Genomic DNA, 15,955 nt, shown 5'->3' with positions numbered 1-15,955 from the left:
GACCCTTTAAAAATCTTGGTGCTAAAATAATTTTTTGTCATTCTCTTGCAGCAATAATGATTCAACTAATGGTCTTGTTATAGTGCTAATAACAGGTGGGACATGAGATACGATTTTTTTTTTTTTTAATTATAAGAATTAGAGGGTTTTTCACCTCACATTCTGCATTCATCTTGTGTGGCTTCAATCAGTTTTCATCTCATCTGTTGTCGCATGAAAAAACTCTCTTGGGTTGGCAGATGGCTGTAAGTAATATCCCTCTTCTGGTTTTTTAGACTGATTAAATTAGAGAGAAGAAAGACTGAAAAGAAAAAAAAGGCAAACATACAAGGGAACATACATGAAAATCTTTTAAGAGAATGGATATTGATTATAAGGCATCAGACATGAGCCTTGTGGGGCTCAACATATACCAAGCTTGACAGGGTGCAGTTAGTTATACTTGAGGCACTGATCTCCCAATCAACTGTCAGTGTGTGCCTGTTGTCTATCTTATTGAGTTGAACCCATCTTGTTACTAGAACCTAAAATCAACCAGAACTAGCTTCAACTGCTTCAAGGATGGTTGCTACTGATTGTCTCCACTCTGATGAACCTACCTATCGGGCTTGAGACTAGCTCTCTCAAGGAGAAGTTTAACAAGGAGCTAAACATGACATAGGCAAAGCTTATGGTTTACAAAATAGGATACCAATGATAAGACTGAAGTTGTTGACAAGAAGTAAGGTTTGAAAAATTCAATGGATCAATATCAGTGATTTTATAACAGAGTAAAGATGAAGACAGGAGTATTCAGTATACCACATTGGATTACTGTCAAAAGAAAAATTTGACCAAAGATTGCTAAGAAAAGGAAGAAAAATGATTTGGATCTTTCACTATACACTTGATTAAGCAACATTTTGTAGTTTGGTTGCCAATAGATGAGGCTGAGTGATCTGGATACTGTCATTCTTCAAATAGGGGATGACAGAAGAGTTTGTATTTCTGATGACTTGAAGATCACATTGACTCTCAATCTGGGAAAGGGGGAAGATCAACACTCTTGGGAACCTGGAACTCACGGCTATGAACAACTTCAATACATCACCTCTAGACCATGTAAAACACCTTTATACATGTTCAATTGCTTTATCTTTCCTGTGAAAAATATGTTTGTCATCTTTATGAATGTCTGCAGAGTAAGTAAACTATCTGATCCGGCTTGATGGCTCTTCCCAGCCACCCGCTCCACCTTCAATGTATTTGCCACCTTCTCCAAACCTCCATATAATCCATCGCAGAATCTTGCCATGTACTTGACATCGTAAACCCTCCAACCAAAGTAAAATCTCACCATTCTCATAAAGGTGCCAATATCACTTGGCAATTCTCTCCCAATCAAAATGCGCATCAGGAAACCAAAATCATAGGCACCATGGAAAGTAATCCAAGTTACATGAGAGTAATTGCACACTAGTCCAGAATTTAAAAACAGAATAGCAAAATGGCAAGAGTGAATCCCCTTTTCCTTGTTCTTCTGAAAGTCTATTCCTTGATTCTTTAAGAGTTCAATAGAATCCATATTGCAACGGTCTCTATCAACATCAAAATCCCGAAAATTGAATTCCCAGATGTAGCATACATCGCTTCCAAAATCGGGCAAATTCCCATCTGCATCAGAGAGCACAAGCCCCAGTTGAATGATATTCAAAGCTTCAACATTCACCTTCATGAGTTGATAGTTGTGAACAGGATGGAGACGAGGATATAATCTTTTATCAATATTTGGATGAAAGATCACTCCAGGAAACTCGGTATCCATTGCAGCAAAAGGATAGTGAGGAATGATTTGCCTAATAAGATCAAACTCTGCTTGTAAATTATCGGCCCAGACCTGCCGAATGACCACCTCTTTCTTCATAGACATAGTTGCAGAATTGCCAGAGGATTTCTTCTATTCTTCAATTTGTTTTCCACAGCTCGTGATTTTCAAGATTGGGAACAGGTAAGTCCCAAATTAATCCTTTTTCTTGTCTGCGATATCTGGAGAGAAATCAAAGAGAAGGGAGCGAACTGGAGAAAAGGGGAGAGTATAGTTTGAAACAGTTACCGTTGCGACAGCGGGATGAAAGATGGGGATATCATTCAAATATCCAAAAGCTAGAAACGGTAGTTTCCAAAAAGAAATCTTTCTGTGACATTTCTTGGTTCCAGCTATACTTAATCTTGGAAAGATAATCTTGGCGGTTACACATGGGCGCCAACGTATCGCACGTGGGCACGAGTTTGTTTTGCTTTTTTGCTTTTTCCCCTTTTTATTGTTTGATTTTTTTTATTTTTTTATTTTTTGTGAATTTTGAGAGGTTATTTTTATTTTTATTTCTCTTTCCGGATATTTCATAAATCAATTTAATGATCACTGACTTTTGTTTTTTAACTTGAATGTAATTTGCTTAGTTTTTAGGTGATTTGTTTTTAATTTTTTTTTGTTTATTTATTTTTTTTACTAAATATAGAATGTTAAAATATTTAGCTTTTTGTTTAATACTAAAAATAGCTTTTTGAAATAATCAAAGCACAATCTTAATATAACACTGATCCTATTAATACTTAATAGTTAATATAAATAAAATAATAAAAAACAAACAATTTAATATTTATCACTATTAATTTATATCTAAAATTAAATTAAATTAAGTTTTGTTTATATTTAAGTAAAAACAATAAATATTATATGATTTAATTTAAATTATTAAGTAAATTAAGTATGTTTGTTTAAATTGATGATGTTTTTAAATGTTTTCTTATTTGAAGGTGTTGAATGTTTACAAAACTATAAAAAAATAGAACAAAAATGAAATTGGTTCATTAAGCTTTTTAACCATCATCATTGAGATATATATTTATCATAATGATCTTATACAAATAGAAAATTAGACCTCCTTCGGTTCTCAAAGAATTTGAGGGAAAAATGAGGAAAATGTGATGAAAAAATTTAAGAGAAAAAATGAAGGGAAAGGAAAGGGGAAGGAAAATGGAAAATAGATTTAAATTAATAAATTATTTTTATATATTATTTTTAAATTTATTTCACTTATTTTTTAATATAAAAAATGATGATTTAAAATTTTATAAGGATCCATTTGACAATTTTTTTGCACTTCTTGTTAAAAATTGCCTTTTAAGTTAAAAAAAATAAAAATTAGTTTTTTAGTAATTTTCTTTAAGTATTCCAAATGTTGATTTTAGAAACACTTTCAAAAAAATAAAAAACAAAAAAACTTGTTTGGATAATTTGTTTTTAAAATATAAATTTTATAAATTCAATTTATATAATATTAATTAAATTTAATTCAAGTGTTATCCAAAAAAAATTTAAAATTTTTAAAAATTAAAAGTGAATTTAGTTTTATTTTGGGTATGCACCAAAGACTTTTTTTGGGACATTCATTAAAAATGGTTTTTAACCTTCAAACACTACCCTTTAAGAAATTCTTCCAAACAAAATTTAAAGTTCTAAAGTAAAATGAAGACATTTTCTTTGAAAGTATTTTTTATACTATCTTAGAATGTAAAAAACCAAAATATATCCAATCTAATATCTTCCATGGAAATGGAAGGACATGGATTGACACTTGGGCTTCTCACATTGGGAAGAGCAAATCCTTGTAATTTGATTGAAATTTGAGACATTTCACCCAATGGAAGAGTTTATGAACAAATGAATAGTTTTTCAAATTATAGTTTCATTACAGAATACAGCATATCATCTGCCTCCTTCAAATAAGTTCAGCTAAATGAAATGAACGTGTGTGACTATAAATTGGCATCAGCCATGGACAAATCCCACTTCATACAACCTGTAGTACACTTGTATTCGAACATCTCTATACCTGCATCATCATCATCACGCACATAAGAATTTCTTCAAGTTTGGAACTTGACTCACCCAAATCTTCATGGACATTCATAAATTGCTTGGAGGAATGTGTTGCAAGAAACTAGGACTACTGGTTATCAGGAAAGCATGGAACAAACTCTTCTTTCTACATCTCAGCATAGATACTCATGTGCGACGGTCTGTAGCCCCTCATTCTGTTGCTGTCCAGTCTAGAAATTGACCCAAGATGTTCCTAAGGAGACCCTTTGAAAATCTTAGTGCTAAAATAATTTTTTGTCATTCTCTTGCAGCAATAATGATTCAACTAATGGTCTTGTTATAGTGCTAATAACAGGTGGGACATGGGATACAATTTTTTTTTTAAAAAAAATTATAAGAATTAGAGGGTTTTTCACCTCACATTCTGCATTCATCTTGTATGGCTTCGATCAGTTTTCATCTCATCTGTTGTAGCATGAAAAAACTCTCTTGGGTTGGCAGATGGCTATAAGTAATATCCCTCTTCTTGGTTTTTTAGACTGATTAAATTAGAGAGAAGAAAGACTGGAAAGAAAAAAAGGCAAACATACAAGGGAACACATATAAAAATCTTTTAAGAGAATGGATATTGATTATAAGGCATCAGACATGAGCCTTGTGGGGCTCAACATATACCAAGCTTGACAGGGTGCAGTTAGTTATACTTGAGGCACTGATCTCCCAATCAACTGTCAGTGTGTGCCTGTTGTCTATCTTATTGAGTTGAACCCATCTTGTTACTAGAACCTAAAATCAACCAGAACTGGCTTCAACTGCTTCAAGGATGGGTGCTACTGATTGTCTCCACTCTGATGAACCTACCTACAGGGCTTGAGACTATCTCTCTCAAGGAGAAGTTTAACAAGGAGCTAAACATGACATAGGCAAAGTTCATGGTTTACAAAATAGGACACAAATGATAAGACTGAAGTTGTTGACAAGAAGTAAGGTTTGAAAAATTCAATGGATCAATATCAGTGATTTTATAAGAGTGTAAAGATGAAGACAGGAGTATTAAGTATACCACATTGGATTACTGTCAAAAGAAAAATTTGACCAAAGATTGCCAAGAAAAGGAAGAAAAATGATTTGGATCTTTCACTATACACTTGATTAAGCAACATTTTGTAGTTTGGTTGCCAATAGATGAGGCTGAGTGATCTGGATACTGTCATTCTTCAAATAGGGGATGACAGAAGAGTTTGTATTCCTGATGACTTGAAGATCACATTGACTCTCAATCTGGGAAAGGGGGAAGATCAACACTCTTGGGAACCTGGAACTCACGGCTATGAACAACTTCAATACATCACCTCTAGACCATGTAAAACACCTTTATACATGTTCAATTGCTTTATCTTTCCTGTGAAAAATATGTTTGTCATCTTTATGAATGTCTGCAGAGTAAGTAAACTATCTGATCCGGCTTGATGGCTCTTCCCAGCCACCCGCTCCACCTTCAATGTATTTGCCACCTTCTCCAAACCTCCATATAATCCATCGCAGAATCTTGCCATGTACTTGACATCGTAAACCCTCCAACCAAAGTAAAATCTCACCATTCTCATAAAGGTGCCAATATCACTTGGCAATTCTCTCCCAATCAAAATGCGCATCAGGAAACCAAAATCATAGGCACCATGGAAAGTAATCCAAGTTACATGAGAGTAATTGCACACTAGTCCAGAATTTAAAAACAGAATAGCAAAATGGCAAGAGTGAATCCCCTTTTCCTTGTTCTTCTGAAAGTCTATTCCTTGATTCTTTAAGAGTTCGATAGAATCCATATTGCAACGGTCTCTATCAACATCAAAATCCCGAAAATTGAATTCCCAGATGTAGCATACATCGCTTCCAAAATCGGGTAAATTCCCATCTGCATCAGAGAGCACAAGCCCCAGTTGAATAATATTCAAAGCTTCAACATTCACCTTCATGAGTTGATAGTTGTGAACAGGATGGAGACGAGGATATAATCTTTTATCAACATTTGGATGAAAGATCACTCCAGGAAACTCGGTATCCATTGCAGCAAAAGGATAGTGAGGAATGATTTGCCTAATAAGATCAAACTCTGCTTGTAAATTATCTGCCCAGACATGCCGAATGACCACCTCTTTCTTCATAGACATAGTTGCAGAATTGCCAGAGGATGTCTTCTATTCTTCAATTTGTTTTCCACAGCTCGTGATTTTCAAGATTGGGAACAGGTAAGTCCCAAATTAATCCTTTTTCTTGTCTGCGATATCTGGAAAGAAATCAAAGAGAAGGGAGCGAACTGGGAGAATCGTTTGATGTTTGTTTGTGGAGAAAAGGGGAGAGTATAGTTTGAAACAGTTACCGTTGCGACAGCGGGATGAAAGATTTGGATATCATTCAAATATCCAAAAGCTAGAAACGGTAGTTTCCAAAAAGAAATCCGTTGTGATATTTCTTGATTCCAGCTAGACTTAATCTTGGAAACATATTTCTTGGAAAGATTTAATCTTGGCGGCAAGTTACACATGGGCGCCAACGTATCGCACGTGGGCACGAGTTATGGTAGTTTCCAAAAAGAAATCCGTTGTGATATTTCTTGTTTCCAGCTAGACTTAATCTTGGAAAGATTTAATCTTGGCGGCAAGTTACACATGGGCGCCAACGTATCGCACGTGGGCACGAGTTTGTTTTGCTTTTTCCCCTTTTTATTTATTTATTTATTTTTATTGTTTGATTTTTCTATTTTTTTTTTGTGATTTTTGAGAGGTGATTTTTATTTTTCTTGCTCTCTCTGGATATTTCATAAATCAATTTAATGATTAATAACTTTTGTTTTTTAACTTTGAATGTAATTTGCTAAGTTTTTAGGTGATTTGTTTTTAGTTTTTTTTTGTTTATTTATTATTATTTTTTAATTTTTTTTACAAAATGTTAAAATATTTATCTTTTTGTTTAATACTAAAAATAGTTGTTTGAAATAATCAAAGCACAATTTCAATATGACACTCATCTTATTAATACTTAATAGTTAACATAAATAAAATAATAATAATAAAAACAATTAATTTGTATTTAAAATTAAGATAAATTAATTTTTATTTATATTAAAGTAAAAAAAACAAATATTATATGACTTAATTTAAGTTATTAAGTAAATTAAGTATGTTTGTTAAAATAACTTAATATCATAATTTAAAGTAGAAATATAACTTTAAGTATTAAGTTAAAATAGTTGACTCGTGGTATTTATTTGTTTATTTATTTTTATTTAATCTCAAATAAAACTTAAAATTAAATACTATTTAATAGTGTTAATTATTAAATTGTTTATTTTTTAATATTTTATTTTTATTAAGTATTCATAAATAAAGAAAAACCAATCCATTATTTTTATAATTAAAAAAAGTCAAATATTTTAACTTTTTCTATTTAGTTGAAAAATTTAAGAAATAAATAATAACTAACAAAAAATTTCAAGCATTATATAAGCATGAAATATGAGATATGGTTGATCTACCCTAAGGAAAAAGTTATAGGATTCAAATAAGTATTCATCATCAAATATAAAATTGATAGTTTAGTTGAGAGGTATAAAGTTACTTTAGGAGCCAGGGGATACACACAAACTATGAAATTGACTTAACTTTTGCACTAGTGACAAAAATGAATCCCTTTGAGTCTTTTTATCCTTAACAACTAATCTTAATTGACCGTTACAGTAATTTGATATAAGAAAATGCATTTCTACATGGGATTTGAGAATAAGTACTTATGGATTTGCATCCTTATTTTGAAAGAAAATTCGACAGTAAAAAGGTTTTTAGGTTGAAAAAAATCATTATGCGGTTTGAAGCAATATTATGGGGTATGATTTAAGAGATATGCAAAAAAAAATTTCTCAAAAAATTGACTATAACTAAAGTAAAGGAGATCATACCCTTTCCCATAAGCACTAATTGGAAAAGTAGATTCTTACTCTTAGTGTTTTTCTGGATAATGTAATTTTCACTCAAGATGACATAGAAGAAATGGAAATTCTCAAGGAAAGTCTAAAGAATTTGAAGATTTTGGAAATTTTCTCACCATTGTGTTGATATTGTGAAAAAAAAGGAATTTATGTGACTAGGTAATTTATCCTAGTTTTGTTAAATGAAATTGTGATGTTGGGATGTAAATTAGTGAATACACCTATTGATTAAAATCATTAAGGAGGTGTGATCATTGAAGGAATATCAGAAGGGAGATACCAAAGACTCGGTGGGAAAATCATCTATTTGTCCCAACGGAAGCAAATATAGGTATGATCAACATGGGAAGTAAATTCATGCACTCTCCTTCAGAATGTCTTGAGAATTTTGCAGTACTTGGAGCCAATGAGAAGGAAAAAGCTTATTGTTAAAAAATAATCATCTTAGAGCTAAATGGGTCAGTTTGGCACAAATAAGTAAACATACCGATTAAACAGGTTGAGTGGTCAAACCCCAAACACGATTATACCTTATCATGTCAAAATTGTCACCTTACATTCACCACCCAATCTTAAAGGGGTTAAGTGGGGGGTTGGGGGGGAGGTGTACATTGCTATCTTCACTGTACAACATTCTGCCATGGTAGAATGAGATACAAGTTTTGGTTTTTTGTGGACAGAGTCTTAAATGATTTCAGCATGTGACCGTATGCTTTTCCGATTTTTATCTGATGTATTTTGTGAGAGAACTTATACAAATAAGTGGCACTAAATGTCCTTTCATTTTCTATCTTTATATGGTTTCAGGTATTCCATTCTTGACAATTGATGCTCTTTCAGTTCTTGATGATTATTCACAAGAAATCTGCTCAAATAAGTAAGTTTTTCGCCTGGTTTCTGGTCTGGTTAGGCTCCCTGATAAAGTACATTGAGGTATATTTTAGCTGACCAGTTAGTACAAAATTAAAACACATGCACTCATTTATTCATACCATTATGTAATAATTCTGTCCCATTGGTGGAACCATGAGGATGACAATTGTGAGAAACTAATGGTGGGTATTGCACAGGTTGCCAATTCTTGCATTACTACTACAGTCTTAATTGCAAATATTCTGATTGATGCAGCTGATCTAGCTTCTGAGATATCACAAGGTAAATAATACCACCTTTTTCAGCTGTTTGGTTTTAGGTCTTAAAACTTCCATGAGCATTAGAGGTGACACTTTGGATTCATCTAGATTTGCCTTTCCTAGAGGGGCTGCTTGATATATTCCCATTTGCATCGGATGATCCGGAAGCTAGGAGTGCACTTTGGAGCATTATGGCAAGGCTACTGGTTCAAGTTCGAGAAAGTGAGATAAGCTTATCAAGTCTGCAGTAGCATGTATTCGTTTTAGTAAGCAAATCAGAACTGATTGAAGATGATCTCCTCGACCACCAATTGGATGATTCTAATGAAAACAACCTGAGCTCAATCGCTTCTGGCGCAAAACTAAATGCTAGAACCACAGCTGTGTCCTGTTATGTGAAATGAATTTACGGGTAACACTGCCATCCATTTTGGTTGAACTTGATTCATCAGCTGGTTAGGTTCATCAGATTTTTACTATCAATTATCATGTCCTGTAAACTTCTTGTTTTCCTTAGCTCTCCAATAGCTTAGAAGGATTATCAATATATTGAATCAGTGGACTACCTCAAACGATTATGATATGAAGAACAATATGGCGTTATGGAGAAGGTGACAAATGCATTGAAGGTGGTGTGGGTGACTGGGAGGAGCCATCAAGTCGGGTCAGATAGTTTACTTTGCGCACATTCATAAAGATGATGTAACATACTTTTCATAGGAAAGATGAAGTAATTGAACACGTATAAAGGTGCTTTACATGGTCAAGTTTGGTATTCAAGGTGTATTCAAGTCGAGTCATTATGTTTTTTAACATGTAAAACAGCTTTATACATGTTCAATTCCTTCATTTCAAATGGTACCAGGATTGACATTTAGGTAGACCTTAAGGTTTGGTCCTAGGTTCAATTCCTGGGGACGCCCCCTTTAAAAAGGGACAAATAAACAATTGGTGAATTGAGGGGTCACGGTTCTTGGCCTCTGGCCTTCCCTTCAGATGTGAGAACAAGATAATGAATTTGCTTTTGGTTGTTTCTAAGAGGGAAGCTATGGTCTTAGTCTTCAAGATTTCTACCACTACCACCAAGTTTTCTTTTCTTTTACTTAATAGAGACTGGTTTTTTTTTTTCTTTGAATCGTCACCTTCGAAGAACTAGTCAACCTCTTTCTAATTCGCATCTCCTTCCATGGAAGTCTCATAGTTACTTGAATGGTTTGATCTATCCTTGTGGGCTCATCTGTCAGCTGTGTTTTGCATGCTCTTATAGGAACTACTTATTGTTACTGCCCCTTAGGACGTCTGTTGCAACCTGAAATTGAACAATAATCGTCTTAGCCAACCTGTATATCCATTTTACATACACAAAACATCATGCAAATTGGAGGAGCAAAAGTGGACCTTGTTAAGAAAATGCAAAGCAATGCTGTGAATGAAAGAAGCTTCATTAGTACATAAAAGTCAAAAAGGAGGTGGGAAGCCATAGAGCTTTCCATATTTATGAAATTAAAGATGATGATGTTGCTGGTCAATCTAGAGACTGCCCCCCTCTATTGCCTCATGGTAAAGCCACATGCATAAAAAACAGGGGTTTTGCAAACCTAGATAAGGTGAAAGACAAATTATGAAAAAGCTGCTGCAGTTGGTCAGAAGTAAACCTATGCTAGTCATATACCATCTGATAGTGCATTTGCTTGCTTGTCCCAAGGCAATCATATCGACTACAAGGATAGAACTCAAACTCAAACCGGCATACAACTGCTGTGTCCACCATGGTCCCTGGAAACTAGTCTGTTAGTCATATGCCTCTTGAATTGTACTCTCTCCTACCCCTGATGGAAATGAGTTTGCTCAAACAGAACACAAGTCTCACTAAGTTCCAAGCACACATCACCAAAATTTATTGTCTTCCCTTTTTCGTGACCCAGAAAGGAGCATGAGCTGCATAATGATTTTCTGCAGTGCAGCTTACAGTATTGTAAAATTCCAAGAGCCAAGATGATTGACATCAGCTCCCACAAATACTCATGCTCTATATAACCTCTTTGTTACTGAAACTATACGAACACAGGATGTGAAGAGTGTTCATGATTCCCATGGAGTTAAATGTCTGTGATAACTCTTTCCTATATGAATTCACTTATCTTTACTCTTATTGAATAATAAAGTTGATTCCACAGCTTTAACCAGATTCCACTCAATAAAGAGGTTTTAACTTGATGGATGAAATTCTTGTAGTCTTCTCTTACAAATTGTAAGAAGATCATCTTTCATGGATTGGTCAATCTCAAAAGATCTCCACACCTCCATCATCTTTGGCATGTCATCATGCACAGCTCTGATCCATACACTCCATAAAAGTTTCTTCAAATTTGGAACTTCACTTACACAAATCTAAACAGTGGGTTTCAGAAATTGCTAGGAGGAATCTGGTTTGTCTGTCTTGCAAGAAACAAGGATTACTATTACCAATCATCAGGAAAGCACAGCAAAAGACACTGACCTCTCTCTGCATCCCAGCATGAAACTAATAGTCGCATGCAATTTTTTCTAGCCATACATTCTGTTGCTGGCCAGTTCAGAAATGAGCCAAGATAATCCTAAGGAACCCTTACAAAAATCCAAGAGTGAAAGAAGACAACTGTTCAGTTCAGAGGTACTGATTTTGTTATGTGGGTCACTTGCTGCATCAACAATGACCAGCCATGGCTTGTTATAATTAATCCCAAGTGCTTTAGTCAGTGTGGGTTGGGACTGTGTGAAGAACAAGTTCAAAAATGGTCTATAAAATTAGATACAAATCATAAAACTGAAGTTGTTGATGCTACAGTTAAGGTTTTAAAAAAGAATGTATTGATATCAAAGAATATACATGGATGTAAAGACGAAGACATAAGCATTCCCATATCCTACATTGGATTACTGTCAAGACAAAGATTGACGGAGAGGAGGGAAAAATGATTTGGGTATTTTGTCATACAGAATTAAGCAAAATGTGGGGGTTTGGGGCCAGAGATGAGCCAGAGTTATGTGGGTGCTGTCATTCTTCATATAGAGGTTGATAGAAGAGTTTGAACGCTTCGATGACTTCAAGATACCACATTGACTCTCGATCTGGAAACGGGGAAAGATCAACAATCTTGTGTACCTGGAATTCAATTATATTAGAATCTAAGAAATGAGAAGGAAGAAGAAAAGGTGGGTAGGTGGGGGTGGTTTACCTTAATCATGGGTGGTTCACCTGAACGGACGAAGTATCCTCCCACCACCATTACATACATGCCTACACACATTCAGATGTTACTTTTTAGAGAAGAACATCGCAAGAGTAGGGTGCTAGAGAAGTGAAGAGGGGGTAGCAAACAACGCACCAATCTTCCAATTGCGGTGAAGGAAATCGCCGGAGAGGGAGAGATGGATGACGCCGGTGCCGTCGTCGAGAACGAAACGGCCTTGAGCGTCATCGGAGACGGAGACCAAAACGCCCTGTAACCAGGCGCGTTGGAAGAGGACGCCGCCGAGTGTGAAGGCGTTCTGCGACGTCGTTTCTTTGGCCTTTCTCAGCTGTCCGCACATCACCTTCAGCGCTGCTAGGCTGTAATCCATCTTCCCCTCTCTCTCTCTGATTCACACACTCTCATTTCTGATATTAATTTTGAGAGCCATCCTGCATTCAAATTTAGGGATTCCCACGTCCCCCTATTTATTCCCTTCCATTTTCTATTTCTAATAATCCTAAGTTCCTAATTCTCTAAACTAAAGAACCCTAATTGCATGTTGTTATCACTTTTTTACTAAGTTAACATGGTTAGTAATAAAAATTAATAGTTTTTTAGTATATGAGGTTCTTGGGTAGTTTTCGAAAATAGTTTTAAAAAACGATTTTTTAGAATGTTTTTCAAAAATTGTTGTCCGATATTTTGTAATATAAATCTTATTAAAAAAGCTAAAATGTTTTTAACCTATTTTTAAATATATCTTACAAATTATTTTTATGTATAGTATTTTATTTTTAATCAATTTGTATAATCATTTTTTAAAATAGCTTTTAAAACATAAATGAAAACAACATAAAACACTATAAAACAACAATTAAAAGATGTTATTTGTTTTTATTAGTCAAACAATTTTTTCAAATTTTTATTCTTCAGAATAAAAAACTGTTTTAAAGAACAATTACGAAACAGACCATTAAATTATTTATCTACAACTAAAGAATGGGTAGAACAATACAAATTTTCAATTTTTTTTTAATGATAACATACATAAATTGATGGGGCAAAGTTCATGTAATGATATTGGTCATCTAGATGAACTTTTGTGGTAGAATCAAATCATAGAAGCAACTTTATTCATATTGCGTAACACTTTGATAAATTCAAATACACCCACCATAGAAAATATAAATTCAAATACAACCAAACTCCCAAGTAGAGAAATGTTGTTAAGCATAGGATTAGAATATGAGGGAGATGCCATCTTCCAGGAGATTATCAGCCAAGATTTTGTTAGCAGCCTCTGTGGGATGAAATCCATCCCAGAATACATACTCTGTTGCATTTGCACATGTTCCCACCGACTCGGCATTGCATAGAATTGATGTTTCTAGCAACCCTGTTCCACAACAAGCCTTCCTTGACTCAAAGAACCCTGTAAAAACAGAACTCAAATCTTAGGCCTAATTGGATTTGTTATCCTGTGCCCAGTAGGCAAAAGAAATCTGCACATACCATTTTCAGTAGGCTTGGTGACAAGGTTGTAGAGAGGCTGGTAGATGTCAAAAACGAGGAGATTAAGTCCTGAAAGCTTATTTAGCAAGCTTTGAGAAGTGGCATTTAGCTTATTATTGAATGAAACTGCATCTTTGTTTAATTTGGCCACGCAGTCGTTGCTGTCAGTGCCAAATATTGTGATGGCTGCAGGCACACATCCTAGAGGTGGCAGCGATGTAACTCCGATCTTCCTTGCTCCCAACCCATATAGTTCCTGTCATATATTCAAATAATACATAGATTCACATGCATGCAAATACTTTGATTAGAACTCATTCCACATTGTAACAAGGGTGGATGTTACAAGGGAGAAAGACCTGAATGAAAATGGAATAGGAATGTATGAGAAGGTCTGAGAACTGATCAGGAGAATAGGCCACGTAGAGAAGAGGATTGATGTAATAGTTCTGAAGAAAATCACTGCTCCCACCACTGACGAGATAGACCGCACCAGAGATTATTGATGACGCATTGGACTTGCCTACAATCTTCGCAACCCTTTCCTGGTACTCCTTGAAGTACTCCAGCTGCTTACTCAGTGAGATTGCATTCTACAAACATCGAATTAGTTAATCCCAAACAAATCATCATATACATCATCTAACCTAATACTAAAGAGAAAGGGAAAGAGAGAGGTCTGTTCTCATTCTGTCTTACAGATAACTTTGCTGTGGTGTGGTAGTAACCAGAAGCAGCTGAGGCAAAGTTGGCACCAATCAAGAGATTGTTTCCTTTGGCTTCTTTGCTGAGATAAGCTGGTGGGTATGAAGTGAAGCCTATGTTCTCAGCTGTGAATGTTTTGGAACAGCAGAAACAAAGCCCCCATTAAATCAAGAAAGCAAAAGAGGGTGCATGAGGTTTTTGAGATGGAAGTAGTAAGTACCAGTGAAGTCTGAGGCTAGTTTTCCATTGCAGAACCTTCCAGTTGGTTTGTGAGAGATAAAATCTCTTCCATAAGGAGGGAAGTTGGCTTTTACGATGGTGTCGAGGTGATTGTTGTTGCCAGCATCAACAGCTGAGTCCCCAAATATGAACATTGCAGGAACCAGAGGCTGTCCTTCAGCCACAGAGACCACCATAACAACAAGCAGCCATGAAGCCCAGAAAGAACCTGGAAACCCCATATCTTTCTGCTGTTGTGAGCAATGAAACTTGCTAATGGGCAAAGAAAGAAGGTGATGAACTAGTAACAGGGGAAAGGGAGATTTAAAGGGAGTGCGCTTGAAAGCAGCTGTCAAGTTAGAGCTTTAAAAAATCTGATCATTTCCAGCTTTCAGATATGTGCAAAAAGAATAAGTCAACATCAAGGGGGTATTGAAATCTTTCATTTGTAGTCTGGTCGAAACTCAAAAGTATTATGTTGATAGGCTTCTGATCAAAAACAACCAAACCCCATATTTAAGTGAGTTTTTAGCTTTAGGGTAAGGTAGAGTTGTTTTTGGGCTGTGACAAACAAAGAACATTTTTATTAATTAAGTTCAGACTTATGGATTTATTTTTGGGTCATGGGGTAGCCTGCTCTAACAAATCATCGAGCCATATAATTGATGGGCGCATTTGGCATCATATTTTCACTTGAAACAAAGGATATATTTGAATCCACAATGCTACACTTTTGTATTTATAACTAGTCTTCCCAACAAGCTCTCAACTAAGAAACAATGTTCTTGTATATTGGAAGAAAAAGTTCAGATACTTCATAATAAAAGCTTCACTTATTTATGAAGTTTGCAAGAATTCTTGGATAACTCATTTGGAAAGAGTATTATTATTATTATTATTTGATAATAATTCAAATGCTTTATTGTCACCAATATAGTAGCTTAAAGAGGCCCAATTTGCTGAATTTTGAAGGGCAATGGAAAATCAAACTTGTTCTACAATATGCATAGACCAACAAGGTTGATCTATAAGGTAAAAGAATATGATCTCTTACCTAAAAACAGGGCTCTCCCAAGGGAGCACCAATATCATAGCAGAAAAATAAAGGTGGTGGTTCCAACCTAATTCAAGTGGCGTGCCTTATTCAACTGTAGTTTGAGCTGTTCTAGCTTCTAAGACACCCTCCCAAATCAGAGAGAAAGGGTCAACTGAATTCAATGAGACTGCAGCAGCTGCAAAACCCTGACCCTTTTCATGTGTTTTCTATAAAGTGCCCTTGATCTTACATGCAGCAACCTACTAATCACCATCAAAAGCTAGCCCT

The 15,955-nt window shown here is 35.0% G+C and overlaps 4 protein-coding genes across 4 annotated transcripts; all 4 read right to left on the bottom strand.

The window, feature by feature from the left end:
* Positions 1-1,040: 1,040 nt before the first annotated feature.
* LOC117916875 (probable CCR4-associated factor 1 homolog 11) lies at positions 1,041-2,059 on the bottom strand. The gene has a single exon (XM_034833081.1). It carries the CDS (start codon positions 1,907-1,909, stop codon positions 1,079-1,081), a length of 831 nt encoding a protein of 276 aa, XP_034688972.1. The 5' UTR covers positions 1,910-2,059; the 3' UTR covers positions 1,041-1,078.
* Positions 2,060-4,884: 2,825 nt separating this feature from the next.
* Positions 4,885-6,181, bottom strand: LOC117916874 (probable CCR4-associated factor 1 homolog 11). Its single transcript, XM_034833080.1, has one exon. It carries the CDS (start codon positions 6,031-6,033, stop codon positions 5,203-5,205), a length of 831 nt encoding a protein of 276 aa, XP_034688971.1. The 5' UTR covers positions 6,034-6,181; the 3' UTR covers positions 4,885-5,202.
* Positions 6,182-11,807: 5,626 nt separating this feature from the next.
* On the bottom strand, positions 11,808-12,664 carry LOC117916632 (recQ-mediated genome instability protein 2). Its single transcript, XM_034832759.1, has 3 exons — positions 12,349-12,664; positions 12,199-12,260; positions 11,808-12,125 (listed from the first exon to the last, which is right to left on the bottom strand). The coding sequence occupies exons 1-3, from the start codon at positions 12,581-12,583 to the stop codon at positions 12,018-12,020; spliced, it is 405 nt and encodes a 134-aa protein (XP_034688650.1). The 5' UTR covers positions 12,584-12,664; the 3' UTR covers positions 11,808-12,017.
* A 634-nt stretch (positions 12,665-13,298) lies between these two features.
* On the bottom strand, positions 13,299-14,905 carry LOC117915940 (GDSL esterase/lipase At5g22810). The gene is made up of 5 exons (XM_034831702.1): positions 14,633-14,905; positions 14,407-14,537; positions 14,067-14,300; positions 13,708-13,963; positions 13,299-13,627 (listed from the first exon to the last, which is right to left on the bottom strand). Exons 1-5 carry the CDS (start codon positions 14,871-14,873, stop codon positions 13,434-13,436), a joined length of 1,056 nt encoding a protein of 351 aa, XP_034687593.1. The 5' UTR covers positions 14,874-14,905; the 3' UTR covers positions 13,299-13,433.
* Between the last annotated feature and the right edge of the window lie 1,050 nt (positions 14,906-15,955).

Source organism: Vitis riparia, chromosome 6 (genome assembly GCF_004353265.1).
Source record: "Vitis riparia cultivar Riparia Gloire de Montpellier isolate 1030 chromosome 6, EGFV_Vit.rip_1.0, whole genome shotgun sequence".
Classification (NCBI taxonomy): Eukaryota; Viridiplantae; Streptophyta; class Magnoliopsida; order Vitales; family Vitaceae; genus Vitis; species Vitis riparia.
Note: the sequence above shows the minus strand (reverse complement) of the source record. Positions and strands in the feature narration are given on the sequence as shown.